At 38.1% G+C, this 21,733-nt stretch overlaps 1 protein-coding gene across 1 annotated transcript in view; it reads right to left on the bottom strand.

The window, feature by feature from the left end:
- Positions 1 to 21,733, bottom strand: part of VGLL4 (vestigial like family member 4) — a 110,428-nt gene that overhangs the window by 73,267 nt on the left and 15,428 nt on the right. Inside the window, exon 2 of the mRNA XM_009636639.2 lies at positions 13,989 to 14,065. Coding sequence (XP_009634934.1) covers positions 13,989 to 14,052 — 64 coding nt within the window. The 5' untranslated portion in view covers positions 14,053 to 14,065. The remainder of the gene's footprint in view (positions 1 to 13,988; positions 14,066 to 21,733) is intronic.

Here is a 21,733-nt window from a genome sequence, read left to right as displayed (position 1 = left end):
TCTTCCAAGGGGCAAATGTTTCCTGCCACTTCCACTTTCAAGAATCGTGTTTTATTCCATTAATTGACCAATCTTCTGTGGCCGTTTTTAGCATCACAGATACGCATACCATACATTTTGGATGGAAAGTTAATTATGCATATTTTTAACGCCTAGCACAACCATGCTTCTATATACTATTGTAATACAAGTAAACATTAATAAAATACACTACTTAGAATTTCAACTATTCTGCCTTAAACTATTCAGCATACCAACATGTTCTAATTCTTCAAATAATCTTTTTCTTCCGACATTGTATTATCCTTTTAAAATATGCTCTGCCAATTGTTACGGAAGTGGGTATTGTGAGATTTGGTTGAATAACTACAGGAGTGAAAAATAAATTAATGAAATTTCATTCCTGGATGTCAAACCACATTCCAATTCTTAACTACGTTGGCATGCTCTGGGAAGCAAGGAGCTAGTCTGGTCAGAAAGTTAAACTGACCTTTAAAGGCAAAACATCTGTTGAGAGTCATGAGAAGTTCAGTCAAATGGATTAAGGCAGCTGACCCGCTGCCTCACAGCACCACAAGATATTCATGTACCCAGTTATTGCTATTAACTCAGATAAAGTCCATCAAGTACTTTAATCAAGAAGAGCCAGGCAGCTCAGAGGTTTCCACCAAGATAGTTAACCATTATTCTACCAAAAAACCCCCACCTATCTAGATTTTTGTAAAAAGGATGGACTGAAAATTACCAAATTGCTTTTCCTTTCCATAGAAAAAGACAATGGAAAGCCCATTACTTTCCTTCATATTCAAACATTGAAAAAATGACATTCACAAGCCTAAGTTTCTCACATATTTTAGTTGAGAGACCAATAGTATTATCAATTTATAACAATTTTATTAAGAACTACTATAAATGTTAATACAGTTAAAGCTAATTAACTATTCAACTGTAGTTCTAAAAATGACCTCATAATTTTGAAGTAAAAGAATAGTTTGGTTAGGTAAATATGAAAACATATAAAACAATATAATTATGGTAAATGCCAGCATTATGCAATGAATATATTCTGAGTTTCTCACAAAGAGTGAGGCCCCCACACAGTAAGATCATGGATTTCAGTCAGAGGCTGACACTGCTGAACTTTAACATATTTGACCACTATTTAAAATCCCTACATTGCCTACTGATGAGATAACTGAGAGGGTAAAAACTACTGAAAGAGGTCCTTAATTTATCTCATAATTTGGAAGTGAGTTCAGAGGGGAAAATGACATTTTTGCATGTTTATATAATCCAATGCCTTCTAGATCAGGCTAAGCAAGAGGTGCATTAAGATACAAAAACTGGAGAGAGGGACAGATGGAGCCATAGATGAACTGCCAGTCTTTTGCTTATAAGCCAGATATATTCGTCTCTAAAGAAAGCAAATAAAGGCCAGAGATTTATGGGAATAAAGTTACAACTGTAACAGACAGATGTTTTCACGTGAAGCAATTTCTATCTTATGAACCAAACAGACAACACAGGCATGACGCAGAAAATAGAAGCAGTTACTGCTATTGCCACAGTTTCATAGAATAGAATCATAGAATCACAGAATCGTTTAGGTTGGAAAAGATGTTGAAGATCATGGAGTCTAACCGTTAACCTAACACTGATATCCCACCACTAAACCCTGTCCCTAAGCACCTTGTCTGCCCGGCTTTTAAGTACTCCCAGAGATGGGGACTCAACCCCTTCCCTTGGGCAACCCCTTCCAATGCTTGACAACCCTTTCCATGAAGAAGTTTTTCCTAATGTCCAACCTAAACCTCCCCTGGTGCAACTTGAGGCCGTTTCCCTTTCCCGGTCCCATCACCCGTTCCCAGGGAGCAGAGACTGACACACACCCCCGGCTCCTCCCTCCTGTCAGGCAGTCCTAGGGAGTGGTAAGGTCTCCCCTCAGCCTCCTCCTCTCCAGGCTGAACATGCCCAGGTCCCCCAGCCACTCCCCAGCAGCCTTGGACTCCAGACCCTTCATCAGCTTCATTGCCCTTCTCTGGACACACTCCAGCCCCTCCATGTCCTTCTGGGAGTGAGGGGCCCAGGAAAATTAAGCCTAGTGCATGCACTAAAATAATCTGATTTAAAACAAGAACACACAAAAGACTATTTATGTCCAACTACCGTTTATAATTTCTCTCTCTTACAAAGCAATACATATATATCTAAAGCAAACTTAATTCCAGTGTTATGAAAGTATTATCACCTAACACAGTACTGTTGTAGTGGATGGACAAAAATACTCTTGTAATACAGTGTAGTGTTTTGGGGGTCCTTTTAATGAATGTATCAGTAAGTTTAAAATCAGAACAGAAGGGAAAAAAAAAATCAGAGGAGAGTAATAAATCACTCTTCACTCTTCAATTTGCTAAATAAGAATCATTTCTCCTTTTAAGCTTATTGATGACAGAAGTTTCTGTAGTGACATTGTTTATAGCTGCGTAGCAGATTTGTAGCCAGAATTGTGCTTACACAAGTAATTGATTTTTGGTTTAACAGCAAAAGGGGAAAAATTAAAAGCAACTAATTCTGGTGTTTGCTTCTTGGGTTCTCTTCAGTCTGAAACAAGGTATTGCTGCTTTTTTTTTTGCTTTTTTTTTTTCTTAAACAACAGAACAAAAGGCATGAGTTAGTAAAGCAGAGTGTGGTAATTGATTGTATCCTCCTTTTATTTCATAGGCCATTAATTAGGACACTCATCTGGACTGGAAAACACCATGTTCAGATCCCTCCTCCTTCAGGTCAGAATTTGAATGGCATACCATAAATAAAAGTCTGGGTTCCCAGCAAGCAAAAAGAAAATACCAAACATATGCTTATTATCTAAGAAGTTGCGTATTTCTGTTTACAGCAGAACTGTAAATATTCTATGATCATTTCACCAAAGACGGTATAATTGAAAAAGGAGTAAAAATTGTATAGGACCACCTCAATTTTAACACTACACTGCTTCTAAAAGAATTGACTTTACAATATTAATACTGCTTTAACATACTGTGTGCATATAAAAACTAGGTATTTAACTAAAATCACCTTTTCTTCAGCATACGGTTTTTAAAACAAAGTTTACCCGGTCCTCCTTTCTTAAATATAATCTTGTCATTTGCTTACAGAAAAAGGTACCTCCAGATTTGCCTGCCTGCATGAACAAAACTAAGAATTGCTACATTGCACCAACGACATTCCCTTTCCCCAAAAGCCCTGCTTTGCCATCTGGAAAATGAGTTACAGTCCCTCCAGAATGTATGGCATCTAGTGGGTAGAACCCGAGCAACGGGAGGGACAGCATGGCTATTGCCAAGAGGCAACAAGAAAGTTGTAAAGCACTCCAACATTTCCAGACACATGGATAAAATGTTGAAATAAGTACCTACAAAACCAATTAAATAAGGAAAAGTAGATAAACAATAGTAAATATACTGAATCCAAAGTATTTGTGAAATATTTTAACTCCTTTCCTCTTACTAATTCTGCTGCAAATGAACATTAGCTTTTCATGTGCGGCACTGAAATTTCCAAGCTTGTCTTCATTCTCCAAGCTCTTTAAGATGTGGAAAGAACATCCTGGGAAAGCATCCTGCATTTCACAAGTCAGCCTGCAGTATTTCTAATTAAGGAAGAACTTCTTTCTTTTTTTTTTAATGAAATAAGACAAATAATATTTACCACATGAAGAATGGCCCGATTTTCACACGCTAGTGTATTCTGCCTAGTTGTAGTCACTGCCCAAAAACTTAACAGACAAAACCTAACAGCTGAATAATTTCCCTGCATTGTTTCAAAAGTCAGGATATAGCAAATATATATTATTGTAAAATATACAAATTGAGCACAAAGTTCCAAGTATAGCATTTCAGAAGCTGCAGTCATTTAGAAGCATGTGCATTGACAAGTTCCATACGGTTCTGTATGTGCTATCACCCTTAACAATATGGTATTCAGTCAGCTGCAATTTTCAGAGCAATGGTTGGTATCCGATAACAAATTCCATTCTAGTAAGAAGATTCCTTCCCCTCCATTTGCCAAACAATATTTAAAGAGATAGCATTTCTGTAAACATCATTTATTTGGAGGTAATGCCACAAATCACTGAAAATATTTTATCACCAATTAGCTAAAAAGGATTCAGAAAGAAAAGACGTATTGTCTGGCTGAAATTGCTCAGAAACTCTGAGCAGCCTATTTCCTGAGCTGGTGCAGCTTGGGCAGAAACATCTGGTATGCTGATGGATGCTACAACATATTTACAAATTTTAGGCAGCTGAGCCTCTTGCAAATGTTTTTTAAAATTAATTTGAAAAAAATGTTTAGACACTTTTGTTCCTGAAGGCATTACCATCACTCCACTGACTATGCTAATGGTGTTCTATTGCCATTAAAATACATCTAGGCGCCAAGCAGACAATTGCCCCATTTTCCAGCCTATTTAACAAGCTGAAAACATAACTCTACTCATTCTTTATTTCCTTGCTACAATAAAGTTTGAGGAAAAAAAAAAGGGGGAAGCTTTCTGGAGGTAAGAATAATTTTTTAACTTTAAAAAACAAGCAAACAAACAAACCAACCCAAACAACCACTTATCCACTCCTACTTTCAAGAAAACCCTAAAAAAATGATGAAATGGCCCTGACACTATTTACAGGAAGCTACTCTCTGAAATACAGAGTAATACAACCACCAAAATCTTTTGAAAGACAAAAAGCAGGAAGTCAGGAATTCAGCCATTCGGGTATTTTACTAAAAAAATAGATTAACTGGCATTTAAAACAGAGAAGATATTAGTATTTTCTGGTCTGTATGGTTCATAAATTTAAGAGCAGAACACTATGCATGTTATTACTCACAGAATTTTATTATTTAAAGCTTTTGGTATTCATACAGCAACAACAGATGATTCAGGCTGCATCTCAATGACCGAACCACATGTGTTTTTTCATCACATTATTACTAAACTGAAACATTACACTTACATACTTTTCCCCCCTTCAGTAAAAAAAGATGATTTATGCCACAAATTCCGCTTCAAAACTAACAGAAGCCCACTCTTCCCCTACCACTGATTAAACATTAGGTAAAATCTAGCTGACAGATCTACTTTTAACACCTCCCATAGCTGTTGAAGAATTACCAACATATATTTTTTCTGATACTGCTTCTTAGAATTTAGCTTTTCCTCTAGAAAATTTAAGTTGCTCTTTTACTAGACATCACAGATAAGCTCTGCCCACAAGCACAGTTGCTAATTCATAAAAGCTATTCAATTACTTAATTGTGCATTAATTTCTGCAATTAAAGAATTCAGTATATTAAACTAAGTTGCAGAACACCAAAGTCTAACCATACCTCTAATTTTCAAGACCTAACTCTTTGCCTATACCAAATATCAGCCTCTTTGAAGCAACAGACTTATTCATCCAATCACCAACCTGGTAGAAAGACAACCAAATCAGTATTTTAATTTACCATAAAAGAACAAGCATTCATATGGAGAGTGCACTTATTTTCATACAAAAAATAATCACGAAGCTCTTCTTACCCTCCTTTCAACACAGTAAGGGGAAAGTCTTCTGAAGAAGTCATCAAGCTCTAAATGAAATGTTGTGCTGGGTTGGTTAATAAGAGGTATCCAAGAGTTGACAAACCCTAAATAAAAATCCCTGGACTTTGAAAGCACTGAAGAACAACATGCATACAAAAACCTGTTACATTTATTTACAGAATACAACTGAAAAATCTGGGTTAACATGGTTGTGTTGCCCACAACCTAGCCAAGCAGGATTTCAGCAAGTATTCTCCTACAAAACAAAAAGTAGGAGGTTAAGATCAAAAATTACTCCTCCGTTTACTAGAGGAGTCCTGAAAGTCATAGTAAGCAAGATTTTTAGTAGAAGCATCACATACAACCTTTTTGTTATACGGGAGATTTTTTTCTAGCCTAAATTGGGAAAAAAAACGGACAGTGATTTAGTCAGCCCTGCTGGCAATAGTATCTTAAGGTTATCAATAATGACTGACAGCTTGCCTAAGTAAAGGAACAGAAACTAGCATGACACTCTTCAAAGCAAAGCATTTCTTAAGGACAGTTTCCCTATGAGCAGTTTTATGGTGCAGCTACGAGCTACTGTAAAAGACAATAACCAATTTATTTGCTTAATATTCCAAAAGTGACAAGCAGAAAAGGAGAAGTAATGCCTACCCACTGAATGCCACTTCCATGATAGCAATGGTGTTCATGACCTCAAACTCCGCTAGGACTTCTTTTGCCAGTGTTCTTTGCACATCAGTAGAGCTCAGGGTTCAAAAGAAGCTACCGCATTAGCAGCATGGTGAATAAGGTGCTACAACTAGGCATCAGAAAACACGAGTTTGCAGCTCTGCTGCTGACTCGCCGGCTAATCAGAAGCAGCCCCATATCGTGATAGTGGTGCTCTGTTTCCTGCCCTTGACTGTCTGCCTTGATACCAGGGACCACCTTTTCCCATGTATTTGTATAGCACTGAGTACTACAGATAACATTAACTGTTCTCAACATCACTAAAGTGAAAAAAATAATCACAAACTACAGATATAACAGCAAAACAATAAACACAAAACAGAGAAATAGCAATGTACTAAACTATTAAGTGTATTATACCTATTACCAGGGACACAAATGAAGAATTCTAGCATGAAGGGAAAATAGTTTACCACCAAGACAGTCTATATGAGAATTAAGGTTCAGTACACAAACACATTTTAGATTTCAAAAGAACTCTAAACATGCTCCAGGTTGCCCTTATCAAACCAATTTGATTCCCTTCCACCCCTACAACAAACCTTCCATAACTGCGAAATAATACTGACATATCTCTTTACAACATGCAGCTAAGACTTTTTCAATTTATTTCTTTGTTACAAGATTTACTATTTTGGATGTGTATGTGCAAATAAAAATACAAAGGGCAAGTCACATGACAAGATTATGTTTTACTGAAAATTCTTCATCGTTTTTTAAGCAATAATTTGCTATATAATATTTATCATCCTTACTACAAGCATGCATTATTCCTCCCAGTTCTACCTGGAATTGGGCGAACTTGTGAATAGAAAATAAACAAGGACAGTGACATGACACTGCTATTTCACTTCTGCATAAAAATGCTATCACTGTTTCCCATTTTTCTGAAGCAGATGAATCTCTAGCAAAAAGGAAAAAAAAAAACCCGAAAAAAATCATCCACAACAACAACAACAAACCACCAAAAACCCCTAACCCCAAGAAAACCCCAATGCCCCCCTAAAAGCAAGCCTCAAATGAAACTGATGGTTGAGACTGTCTTTGTACTAACTGCATTCATATAGCAAGTTCCATGCAATTCCTCACTTTTAAGTCAAAAACCCTTCAGGATCTTCAATATTTTCAGTGCTGATTCAAGTGTTCACACAGCAGGATGGAAGCTATTTAAACTTCTGCAAGCATTGATATTAAAACCTGCCCTAGGCTCACTGCCCATAGTTTGCTATAAATTTACAAAACAAAGAGTAGTGTAGGTGGAAAGTCCTGGTGATGCTAGAAATATTTCATCATTAAGATCTTCAACACAAATAGCAACATTGAAGTCTAATTCTACTATAAATATTGCTTGGTTTGTGTTTAAAGACATCAACCTTACAAAGTCACCATCCTCTTCAGGAGTGTTAAAAAATAATAAATTGTTCTCAACTCAGCCTTAAAGTAGTATCTTTTTTAGGATCAACTATCCAAAGCAATGAATTGTTGCGTATTTATGAGATGGTAGCCAGCACAAAATTCATTCTCCTAACTGAACTGATTGATATGAATGAAGAATAGTTAAAATTGATTTGTAGGTCTTGTCTACACGGGGATTTTATTACAAAGTGGATTAGGGAAGGGATTTTAAAGCACAGTAATTCTTCTGTACTAGAAATATCAACTGCATGGTCTAGCTTAATTATTTGAAGTGGATTAAACTAAACCACATGAAAGAAACTGTTGTCAAACAATAACAGCGTTCACAGGCAAGAAGTGTGGAATAGCAATTCCAGGCTTCCATGCGTACAAGGATGATGCATGCAACTGATGGCACATGTGCAAAAAGCATGGCTTGATCAAAGACCACCTTTTTTTTTTTTTTTTTAAATATAGTCTTGTATCAGTTTTTCAAAACATAAATCAAGACTCAACAGGTATGGATTTGGTACAGTGCATTAGAATGCAAAGCCAGGACTTTATTGTGCCATTTACTAGCTGTTTCCAAACCTTTCATTTCCTTGAGGAAGTGTATTTTCTTCTGTTTGCCAGCAACAGACTTTTCACTATATTACCTGAGAGAGCAGGAAACAAGATGTTTTTTCTCATTAATTCCTATATTCTTAAACTGGACTTGCATATTGGAGGGACGTGTAAGTAAAGTGTTACTACAAAATCAGGACAGGCCGAGTACACAGTGCTTTCAACACCTCCTGCAAGTGCAAGGCCTTATGAGCATTTTCCTTCACTATTTTCTCAATAACAAGACTATGCTTTTAAAACACGGTTAATAACTGAAAGACCAGTTCCCCAAACCCTTATTTTTATATGAGATAAATACAAAACGATAATCCTCCTTAATGTTTGAACACTTGCTGTTCAACACAATTGTGGGAAGAAAAACTGTACTTGCAGTATTTCTTTGTCTTTACTTAAATACTACCAGCTCAGACTGTGGTCTTCTAAAAATAGCCAGCTTGTATCCTGAGTGTATGAGAAATCAGTACGACCCCAGTAAGAACAGTGCAGGAAAAGAAAAGGAACACAGGAGTAATGAGTAGTATCAAGCATCTCACTGCAAACTTGATTTTTGCAGTTGTACAATAATCCACATTCGACAAGGTTTCCAGCCGTGATAACGTTAAAAAGACAGCACAGATACACAGGTCTTACAGATGTTTACTTAGTATAAAGCCCACTTCTGAAGCACTGAAACACCTCCAGCAGAACCTCACAGATGCCACTTACTGATAAAATAGTTGCACATGACCTACTCTGGCACTGAACAGCTGCTCACAAACAGCACTGACTTCCTATATCCTTTCCCTTCGCTATTGACAAGTATGCAATTAGTGACAAGCCTTCAAGATGACTGGCTAATAATTACATCATTGTATGCTTTCCTTCCCCCGAAATGGAGGGTCAAGTTTGGACAATAAGTAAACAATGAACTCCATTAGGAGATATCTCTATCCTCTCCTTTGACTGCTATCACCTCTAAAGGAGTGTTTGTCTTCTTTTGTTCAGCTCTTTTTGTTTTGTTGTTTGTTTTTGTATTTTTTTTAATTTAGTATAGATCCACTATACTATAAGCTTAAATAATTGCTTACATCACAGTGGTAACAGTTACAAATGCAAAATTACATTAATAATTTCTTCTCCATAATTAATCATTTCCATGACACAGTAGGTAACCAAATGTGTTTCATAAATTTACTTTGATAACAAGAGCAGAATGATTTAAACTGGGAGCTGTTGAGACACAGTATATAGTGTATTACGTTAGCATATATGTAAAATATATAGTACATAGTTCATGAAATAAAACAGAGATGCGATTGAAAGCAATATATAGCGCTAACATATCACTGAAGGTCCATCTTATTGACATAGGTGCAGCTGCAAAAAAACCAAACTAAACCAAAAAAACCCTCAAGGTCATATTTGTTTACAAAACCAATAACCATTCTGGGAAATCTACATAAGCGTACATCTCATTCATTTCTATAACTGCTGGTAAATTTAAACGTATTTGTTTTAAACAGAGTGTGATTTCTATTGTCGTGGTTTAACCCAGCTGGCAACTAAGCACCACACAGACGCTCGCTCACTCCCCCCCTCCCTCAGTGGGATGGGGGAGAGAATCAGGGAAAAGAAAAAAAAAAAGTAAGAGCCGTGGGTTGAGATAGAGACAGTTTAATAAGACAGAAGAATAACAATAGTGATAATAATAATGGTAAGAGAATATACAGAATATATATAAAACAAGCGATGCACAATGCAATTGCTCACCACCCGCTGACCGATGCCCAGCCTGTCCTGAGCCGTGATCACTCCCCCCCAGCCACGATCACACTGCCTGAGCTGCCATCACACTGCCCGCGACCGACTGACTAACCCCCCTGAGCATGACATTATATGGTACGGAATAGCTCTTTGGTCAGTTTGGGTCAGCTGTCCTAGCTGTGCTGTACTCCCAGCTTGTTATGCACCTGGGCGAGCAGGAGAAGCTCAAAAAGTCCTTGAGTAGTCTGAGCACTACTTGGCAACAACTGAAAACATCAGTGTGTTATCAACATTCCTGTAGTACTAAATCCAAAACACAGCACTATGCTAGCTACTATGAAGAAAATTAACTCTATCCCAGCCGAAACCAGGACATTATATACACTAACACACTTCTGTATTACTTGGCACTGCAGTAAGTGCCCACAGAGATAAGAGGATCCTTCATGTTAGAATTTAATTCATAAATGCTAGCAATATTCCTCTTCTGAATACACCCAGACAAACAAGAATAAAATTGAATAGCTACCAGCTTCAGGAAATAAACCTTATTTTTTAACAAGAACCTCTATTTGCACTGCTTGGATTCAGTAAATGCACTTGGAGGCTGCTGATTTACATAAATTAGTTTGAAGTTGAGGTTGAGATGGGATTAAAGTGTATCAGGGTGTGAAAGTTTGCAATTTCAGATGTCTGCAAGAGGATCAAGGGTTCGTGTACAAACAGCACCAACACTTTCAAGAAAAATAGTAATGAAAGTTATTGATACCTACGAACAGGAGACCACTAACAACTTCAAGATACCTTGTATATGAGCATACGCAATCCAACTTCAAAAATACTTGATATGCATTATGCATATACTTCTCACACTAGATTACAGAGAAGTGTTAACATTACCTTTATTTTTCTTGCAAAAACTTTAACAGTAAACTATTTGGAAGAGGAATAATTTTGAGATATTATAGTTAAAATTGATATCTTAATTGTTTAAAATGATCTTTAAAAAGTGACAGATTAGCAGTTTTCAGCTTTTATATGGCATATAGCTTAGGCAAGGATATCTGAGGTGAACTGAATCGTCTTAACAAGTAGATTTACTCTTTCACTAGTGGAATCTAACCACTAGTTACTTGGTAGCATCGTCATGTCAGGATAGCATATAACTACATTTCCTTTGCTTTCCATTCAAAAAATAGGATAAAATTTCAACCACATAATGCGCAAAGGGCATCAGGAGTTATCTGTTGGACAAGTTTCTATTCCAGCACAAAAATAAAAGACTCACGGTAAGATAGAAATGTTTCAGAAACTAAATTAATCTGAACTCCTTATTCAAAATTTTGGAAGCAGGAAATTTCATGTTGTTATTAGAAAAAGAACCCATTGGATTTTTTTTCCAATGAATCAACAGTAAAACTACCTGCATGTATTACTTAAATACAAGAACCATGACTGAAGTAAATTCAATAGTTTGTTCAGATACCGAGTATCTGAAAGTAATTTGATTTAAATAAAAAAAAACCAAATACAAACACACAAAAAAAAGAAATTATTGCACTCCTGGTAATGACTGGAGTATTAGAAACTCTATCTAGAATTCTACGTGTTAGACAAAGTGAATAGGGGATACAGAAATACAGACAGAACCACTGCTAGAGCTCCAGGAGCAGCATGCAGGATACTGTACTGGAAAGCTCAAGGATAATTGCTAAATTCAAGATTAAGACTGACTTCAAGCTGCTGGTAGCCACGCTGTAACACAGAGTGAAATCTGGCTGGTGCCATTTCCATAAAAGCTGACACAAAATAGTACAAGTTCAGTGATGGCCTGGACTACTCATTTCTTCCTTTTAGCAGCTTTTCATACCCTAGCATTCTTGGTCTGCAATGTGCACAACAGGACAAACTTGGAGACAGCATAAGTTAGAAGCTGCAGAGTGGCATAAATCTAATTAAGTCTAAGACTAAAGGAATGTAAATTAGAACCAGATACGTATCAGCTTCCCCACATGCAAGTCTCACTGAATCACGCTTCCTCTGGATTCTCTAAATCCAGCCCAACATTCCTACCCTGTGGAACTCAAAAATCAAACTAGAGTCTTATCATAGAATCATATAATGTTTTGGGTTGGAAGGGACCCCTAGAGGTCATCTAGTCCAACCCCCCTGCAGTGAGCAGGGACACCGCTAACTAGATCAGGTTGCTCAGAGCCCCACCCAACCTGTCCTTGAATGTTTCCAGTTCAGTTTGGTGTCATCCGCAAACTTGCTGAGGGTGCACTCGATCTTGCTGTCTAAGTCATTGATGAAAATGTTAAACAGCACCGGTCCCGGTATGGACCCCTGAGGGACACCACTTGTCAACCAGTCTCCATCTGGACATCGAGCCATTGACCACTACCCTCTGGATGCGACCATCCAGCCAGTTCCTTATCCACTGAACAGTCCACCCATCTTAGGCAATAGTTAACTGAAAAAAATGCATTTAAGCTTAAGAAAATTAAGAATACATATTAAAAATATATATTTAAAAAGTAGTCAAAAGAAAATAGGTTAAGCTTTTGCCTTTTCTACAAATACATATTTACGAGAGAAATCCCCCAGGCCAAAATCATGGTTGAAATTATTTCCTCAAGGACTTCCACTGCATTTTACCAGTAGTAGTCAGTAACTGTAGCAATCAACCAAATCATCCTATGACAGTGGGATCAGCAAAAACTTGGTACTTATCCAGTAGCAAGGTGAACCATGAAAGAACAGCAAAACCAATATTCATTACAAAGTTAAGAGCCAGTAATACAGAAGAGCTCATCAGGGTATGAAACCTTCATTTTATGAACTTCTGAAAGAGCAAGCTACTGTTCTCTTGACTATTTGAACATACACAAAAATCCTGGGACTTGTTGTCCAAATGCACTGTGTTTATTCACTTCGCAGTTACTTTAGTAAGTTGATTAGCAACAGCAGTAAATCAATTCTCTTATTCAACATTCAAGGCAGTTACTTTTCAAAAAATATATGCAGAATAAGGGAACAAAGGCCATCGTAAAAGATGATTTTACGCACAGAAGCTACAAACGAAAGCAGTTTGAAATCCAAAATACCATTTTTCTAGTTAGCATCTATTCAGGTTGATACCCAAGGTGCATACGCTTCTGAGGGCTTACGCTACTCAGAAAAAAACCCTGACATTTATTGACAAAGACATTTATTACTAAGCGTGCATGTAACAATCTGATCTACAAAGTAGCACTACTATTTCACAGAATTGAAAATATTATTCTAACATTAGTTAACCCATCTTAAATGCTTATTGTGAACTTTGAAAGCAAAATACTACCCAAATGAGCGGCAACATGAGCCTCTGTAGCTGCAATGGACATCATTTACTACATTAAAATCCTGCACTCACCTTTTCATAGCAGTGAAAGAAAAATGAAGCGCTCATTACTAACGATAACAGCCTACCTCTTCAGTTTTTATGAACTGAAAAGGAATCTTTGCAACCCACTCGTGCTCACCCAATTACATGGTCTAAATGAGAACAAGTCTAACTGATATTATGAGAGCTCAAGTTCTCAGATTGTCCTTAGTTTGACAGCAGTTCCATTACAACTTTTTGTCTACCAACAATGCAAATGCAATTGGGAAAAGAGGAGCACCTTCATGTGAACTGTTAAGTACATCTTCAAAATAACAGGAATGATTCTCTCTTGCGTACTAACCAATTTAAATGCAACATACTGGTTTTGCACCTGAGGAAGATGACTTTTGAAGGGCTTCTGACGACATTTTTCTACATGTCTTAGATTCAGTAAAATGCAAAGATCGATACAGCCAGCATCTAGGCTGATATAAAGTGCAAACATAAAGCATCTGGATCCAACAAACTAAATTTCAGACTTACGTTTCTCATCATCAGCATGTACTAGAGATGCTGCCCTCGACAAAACATCCAATGGAGTCTCCATTCCTCTCCGGATCCTGGAAAATTCAGAGCCAAAGTTTCAAAGAGTAAACTCACAGAGTCCTTACCACAACATACTAGATGGTATACCCCTTGTTCATACCATGCACACATCAGGTTTTATGGGAGGAAGTAGTAATGAACGACATGAGCATGACAGCAGAAAGAATCAAAAATCAAGGTTTCTGCTGCTCTTTTCATGTTATACCAGCACAGGATTTGTTAAAACTAAGTCATTGCTGAAAACACGGAAACACTGGAATTAGCTTTCCCACCAACTATTCATCCAAAACAAACCAGAAGACCAAATTCTCAAGTACTTCACTGAAGCTGACGACCACTGCTCACATTTGTTGCAACAGGGTTATCTGCTATACGCTGTAAGCGTTTTTGCCTCCTGTGTGCCAGCCTTCCATCCCAATAAATAGCTACCTGAGACAATATCCACAGATACACCTCATCTGAAGTGAAGATGACAAGCTGTCCTGACTACCTACATGAGCACAAGATTGCCTTAGATCCATAGCATTCAATAAGCTTGTTCTCCATACTCTCCTATGCCCAAATTAAGAATCATCCAAAGCTTAAGCACCAGTAAGACATTTTCTTAATCATGAACATATAGTCAAACACTGGGCATGTGTATATGTAACGACACAGACAGAAAAACGTAACTTGTATAATCACAATCACACCTCAGTAGCTGCTTTTCCCTGTTTTTCACCCCTTAAAACACATAATTTCCATACATGAAAAATTGACCCCGTCAACATAAAAATGTACATTTCAGCACTACACCAAGCAACAGACTCTCCCATAAAAAGAATAATAAAATTGTATTGCAGCTTACATAGGCCTCTCAAAGTTTCTCATGACTGGCTTCAAAAGTAAAAAAGAAGTTCAAATATGAAATTCCAAAAGATATGAAAAGGAAAGGAAGGAAGAGAATAACACGTTGTCAAGATGCTTTTGTTAAAAGCTCAACAACTTATATGTGGTTTTAAATAAGAAGGCAACAGCAGAGACAGAACTGTTAAGAAAACAAATGGAGAAAGAGAGAAAACCCAGGGCTGCTAACAATTTTATTGTTTTTTTCCCCCTAACAACTAGCATGCTATTCTGTCATAAGAACTGTTTACTGTAACTTACTTTACAGTATGATCTTTAAAAAAAAAAAAAAAAAAAAAAAGATAGGGGCAACTACAGAAATCTCAAACACATGTATATAGACTTAACAACAAGCATATGCTTGGGAAGCAATTTCCTTGACTCTGCACTATAAATAATAAACCTTGCTATCCTCCCTCCCTCTTCCTAAATAATGTCAAAGACTTTAAAACTAATGAAAGATTTTAAAGCATGAAAGAAAGGATTTTTAAGCTTAAAAATATACTTTCAATAAAGAATTAAATCTAGTCTTGTTCTCATAGAACTGTGCAAGAGACATACTTGAAACAACCAAGTATAGGGTGTGAGGATAAAAACCTGCATCCTCTTTTTTCCCTGTCAGAATCAGCTTTTGCTCAAGAACAGTATTTTAACTAAATTCATAAAATCAGTTAACTCCTTCATTTAAAGACAGTATAGGTAGACAAGAGGTTTTAGAAAACAAGACCTTAGATTCTTATTTTACTAAGTCTGTTTTCATTAAGTATTTCTTTATACCACACTTGGCCACGCTCTCTTATAAATCAAAGCAAAAATTTGGAAGAGAGTGTTCACTAAAGAAACCTTCAGCATCATTCCACTTTGATCCCTTAGACCTTGACGCTTGGTTTCTTCCCTGCTTTTTGTTTTCTTAGAGTTTAAAATAGCATCACTTTTGTTCTCCCCAGACTGTTGATTACTGATGCTCTCACACAAATTCCTCTAACAGAGTGAAAATTCAGTTGGAAAAAAGATTAAAATATGTCTGATCAGATGATGCAGCTACACCAAATGGATGGATAACTCATGATTTAGCACTAACCAGCTCTGTCCTAAATTTCAAAGACAGTAACACAAAGCTTTTTGGTCAGCTCTTTAGAAAAACCCTCTTGATAAAGAACAATGCAAAGGATATGAAGACTGTCTTTTATTTAAAACAAATTGCTGTTTTCTTTAAGTTTTTCAGGAATTTTCAAATAATGGGAGTAGCAGATGCCCAATCCCTTTCCGGAACAAGCTCCTAGTAAGAGAATTAACCAGTGACAGAAGTCCACATGTAGAGAAGGAAACAGGAACCAAGTCTTAATTCTATTCAGGAAATTAGACACTTTAAAAATAACTTCACTAAGACTGGTGTCAATATAGTTTTGTAGCTTTACATATTAATAAAGTTTGTATCACGAGAGAGCTGCAGAAGTGTTTCTCTAACAGTTAAGGTCTTGTGAAGAATGTTGTGTCCATTCAAGAGCTTCTTTGAAAGGATGCTGTTGATGCAGAGATCTGCAAATTCCAGGGTGCAATACCACATACACTGTGATTTTTTAAACACTCCAAACACATTTACAGGTACGAAAATTACCCTCAAGGAGCTATAAATTTCCACATTATGTTTCGAACAATATGAAATATCCCTCTATCTCTAAGTTGAACTAACAAGTCAGGGATAACAGTTCAGGAAAGAAATAAAGGTTGTCTAGGAGAATGAGAGAGGAGTCGTCTTCTCTTGGGTTCGTGGACCACGGGATGGTCTACACCTGCACCTGGGATGGGGTAACCCCCAGTATCAATACAGCCTGGGGGGAGAAAGGATTGAGAGCAGCCCTGCCGAGAGGGACTTGGGGGTGCTGGTGGATAAAAAGCTGGACATGAGCCGGCAATGTGCCCTGGCAGCCCAGAAGGCCAACCGTACTCTGGGCTGCATCAGGAGGAGCGTGGCCAGCAGGTCGAGGGAGGTAATTCTGCCCCTCTACTCAGCTCTGGTGAGACCTCACCTAGAGTACTGCGTCCAGCTCTGGAGCCCTCAGCACAAGAAGGACATGGAAGTGTTGGAGCGGGTCCAGAAGAGGGCTACTAAAATGATCCGAGGGCTGGAGCACCTCTCCTATGAGGACAGGCTGAGAGAGTTGGGCTTGTTCAGTCTAGAGAAAAGAAGGCTGCGGGGAGACCTGATTGCGGCCTTTCAGTACCTAAAGGGGGCCTATAGGAAAGAGGGGGAAAACCTTTTTAGTAGGGCCAGCTGCGTTAGGACAAGGGGTAATGGTTTTAAACTAAATCGGGGTAGGTTTAGGCTAGATATAAGGAAAAAATTCTTTACAATGAGGGTGGTAAACCACTGGAACAGGTTGCCCAGAGAGGTAGTGGAGGCCCCATCCCTGGAAACATTCAAGGCCAGGTTGGATGGGGCTCTGAGCAACCTGATCTAGTTGGCGGTGTCCCTGCTGACTGCAGGGGGGTTGGACTCGATGACCTCTAGTGGTCCCTTCCAACCCAAAACATTCTATGATTCTATGATTCTATGACTCTTAGTTCAAAGCTTAAAAGCCTAATTCCATCTCGAAAAGGACAACAACCGCTACAGCTACTCCAAGGCAGCCTTCAGAGAACAGCCCGGTCACCCTGGGAAGGAGGCATGTTTCAGAAATGAAAGAATAGTTCAATTTCCAGGGTTCTGACAAAAAAAACCCAAAACAGTTACAAAGCAGACTTCTGCTAAAAGCCAGCTAATTCTCTGTGCAACACAGAAACCTGTCTATGCAGCAGAAACTAACCTGAATCGAAGTTAAATTTTTGTCAGTATCCCTCTCAAACGCCAACTCTCTACTACGTGCAAGTATTGCTCTATACCCAGATCTCATAAGGGAAAACAAGTAACTGGCGAAACACAAGTACACAAACTTCACTTCCTCTGGACAGATCTGATTTAAACACTGTGGAAACAGTTTCATAAGTATCTTACTTGTTACAAAATCTTAACTGTTAGATTTAAAAGAGACAGGAGCCAAAAGCACTTTTAAAAGTGTTAAAGATGCTTTTATCTCCCGTAATTTCAAATATCGGTGTAATACCTTACGCAGTCCTTTTATTTATCAGTTACTGCTTTCACTCAACATTCCCCTAGTCTGTCATCTCACCTATGCTGCAGCAAAAAAATATTCTGAAAACCAGTAGACACAGAATGTAAAATCACAAAGATGCAATGTCTGAAAGACAAGTTACTAAACACTGATCCACCAGTAAGTTTTTTATGCAACGCTTGAGGAACACAACACCCATTAGTGTAACAAAACAGCACATTATTGTCCCTCTCCTTTCCAAGCTTTCACAAATTCCATGCACATATGGAGTACTCTCAGCTTTGCAAACGCCTGTTAACATTTTTTTTTGGAAGAGTATAGAGAAATTAAAGCTTTTGAAAATGAACAGTTAAGTGATTTCACGGATTTACATAGCACCTTCCAAGCATCAGAGAAAGCACGTGGGGGAAAAACCCTAAAGTTGCTTGTTTGAAACTTAAGTAAAGAGGCAGTAGAGAAACCGGCAGAGACCAACTGCAAACTGAACAATGAGACGTTTATTCAATCCCACGGGAGTTATTATTCATAGTGGGGTATGTCAGGAAAGATTTGAAATAAAAAGAAGAACTTTATGTTTGATTTTAAAAAAGGGGGGAATAATGAAGGGACAGAAAGGAAAGAGAAATGTGAAAGACTATGTTTGCGGCAGTCATCTCCATTATGGAGATGTGACGGCTTTTGCCTAGAACAGATCTTAACTAGTAACCCAAGTAACAAGTTAGATGACATAAAGAAGGGAAAAGTTGGGCGATGAGAACAAAAGGCCTGTACAAAAGATGCGCTGCACAGATAAGAAAAATCAGTAGACTTGAGATACAGTTTGGACATAGAGATCTAAAGAGAGGTCAGAATCATAAAGATACTCGGATTACAGGTCTGACTGACAAACAGAAGAGTGGCACAGCCAACAGCCATTGCAAACACATTAACAAGAAACATCCGAAAACAGATACTAGTAAGAAGTCTCTCTTAAACTTGTTGAGTGTGAACTAGAGATAGACATCTACACGATGCCAAGGAGAAAGAAAGGCTGAACCTTTCAGCGATGGAAGAGAAAACCTGAATTCATATGTCTGACTTTTATCTCACTTGCAGAGATAAGGTCAGAGGGAGAACTGGATTAATAAACAAAGCCCATTATAACAACAAAAAAGTGAGAGAACAAGACACTCGAGCAACAATCAAGAGTGAGGACTGAAGTGAAGTGTAGATAAACACAAGTATAGGGAAAGCAAGATTAATTGAAGAGCATGGTCAAATAGGTCAAAAGGAGCTCACACCTAGGAAGAAACAGGCACGGTACTTCCCAGTCAAATGCACAGCCAGAAGTACCTGAGAAAGAGACTCCGGCTGATTTTAATGGAAAAAAACTAAACTGAAGAGGAAATCCAGACACAACTTATCAGGACAATCAGTAATTCTACAGGGGAAAGGAATATAAAGCAACAGTTTGATGCAAACCAGGTCAACATCTTTTATTTTTTAAGATAGGAGAGACTAAAGCGTATCTATACAATGAATAATGATAAGCACATTATATTCCATTTGTGTCCTCAATAGCCACAACACGCTTAAATTCCTTCGACCCCAACTAGATCAGAGCTTCTGCTTGTGGATACATAAATCCCATATTGAGATACCCATGCAAAATATTAACTGTAAGTGCTCAGTTTAGATTGTGATTACCACGTTGCATCGATCATCCTTCCGCAACTCTTGGTCTTCATAGTGAATTCTTGGCTAAAAGAATCATCAAAATACCACTTTTTTTTTTTTAGAAAAAAGTATCTATTCAGCACTTTGGGGTTTTTTACCATGCTTGTTTTGCATGTGGAAAATGTGTTTGAACAGGCGAATCTTCAAACAGGAACAACTTAACGATTTAACTTATCACACAGAAAATTACAAGCTTAAAGCAAAGCTTTGGCATTTTACCTTGTGCTTTTTGTTTTCTTGTTGTGCAAATCCTCCTTAATAAGGTAACATTCTAAAAAGAAAGCTATTGACAATGGTATTTGAAATAAAAGCTAACAAACAAGAAATTAAAGGTGGAAAAGTCTAACCTGACCACGTCTTGTAGGTACGTAGGATTAAGTCCATCCTATATGTTACACATTCTGCTGCAAACATACCATGCAACATCTAACCGTAGTAAAAGGAACTGAAGCGAAACTGCCTTTTATAATAGAAAACTTTCAAGTGTATCTGAAAACAAACATTAACCTTCTCAGTGCCTCCAAACTGTATTAGTTATCAAAGCTACATATATTTAAACAAGAACCTCCTGATACTTTATAATGTGAATGCGCTTCTTCAGTTAGCATGCCCCAAAGGTCCATTATCAGTGATTTCCCCTCCTGTTTTAGCTACTAGCTGTATTTTACACTACTAGACTGTCAGTTCTACCCCTTTCAGCACCACTTCTGGGTGCTCATCACTTACAGAACTGGCCCAATGCCTACTGTAAGGCAGATGTAAAAGCTAAGCGGGGCAGCTTTCATCTCACCGAGGCCTTAGCGAGCAGAGATAAAGAGGGCTAGCACCACAGCATCCTGCACGGAAACGTCCTGTCCCCGTTCCCTGCAACGTGCGGTGGAGATGCCGGCAATTCAGCAACAACTGTTTCAGCCCAGTAGTTTGCCTCAAAAAACAATGCAAATGTACAGTGTAGACACACCCAAATTCTACCAAGAGTCTAACGGACCAGACCGTATTTTAATTATGACTGAAGGTAGTTAATGAAACTGATGCCACAGACCAAATTATAACTGCTGTATCAACAAGAAGAGAGAGAGAGGGATGTAGGGGATTTAAGCAAAAAACACTCTACGTTAGAAATATCCTCACAAGTGGGCAGATGGGAAAATACAAATAAAGGTCAAGAAGTTTGGAGAAAAGGCTTAAAAAAAATGTATGTATTTTTGAGGCAGGAAAGGCAGATTGTGGCCAGGCTTTATACAGTTTTGGATCTAAGGGTTTGTTAATATCATTGCCTGCAAAGTGAATTTCACTCAGGTTTCAAAACCTACAGTTTGTTCCTCTATGAGGAATGCTCTTTAAACACCTCCCTGCTCTAAAGAAAAATTAACCTGCAGGAATCCTGGAGCTCTTTAATTAAAAAATTGCCTGAAACACCAACAGAGTAAAAGGGAAGCAAGCTGGCTTCACAATTTCTCGAATATCAGGGGAGACAGCTGTTAAATTGCCATTCATCGCACTGTCAGAAAAGGGGTGCACTGGCGTCATGTGCAGTCAGCTCGCCTCAGAAAATTAATTACTTCTGATTACATCTGGGAGACATAAAGCCAGCTTGACTGAACAGACTGAAATCTCACTGCTTAAGATTAAATTTAAAAACCCTCTACAAATGGAGTATCTAGAGGCAGAGTCAAAAGCCTCAACAGTGCTCTTCGGACTCAGTTCTGGAAGATTTTCACCACAGGACCCTCTGCTACTGGTGAAATTCCAGGGATTTTCTCTGTAACAAAAACATGCTCTCTCGAAGCCGAGGTGTGAATTTAAGATGGCAGTCGGAATACTCCCTGCTCAGTCCTAGTGCTCCGAAATAACTTTGAAGATCGGCACTTACGTCAGGGTATTTCCCAACAGCTAACTTCGCACCTTTGCTTGCGCCGTCCCGGGCCGCAGGGGCTCCCGCCCGCGACACACTCCGGCTCCCCAGGC

This window comes from Egretta garzetta, unplaced genomic scaffold (genome assembly GCF_000687185.1).
Source record: "Egretta garzetta isolate BGI_Z169 unplaced genomic scaffold, ASM68718v1 scaffold553, whole genome shotgun sequence".
Taxonomy (NCBI): domain Eukaryota; kingdom Metazoa; phylum Chordata; class Aves; order Pelecaniformes; family Ardeidae; genus Egretta; species Egretta garzetta.
The sequence above is the reverse complement of the archived record's forward strand: the minus strand, read 5'-3'. Positions and strand labels throughout refer to the sequence as shown.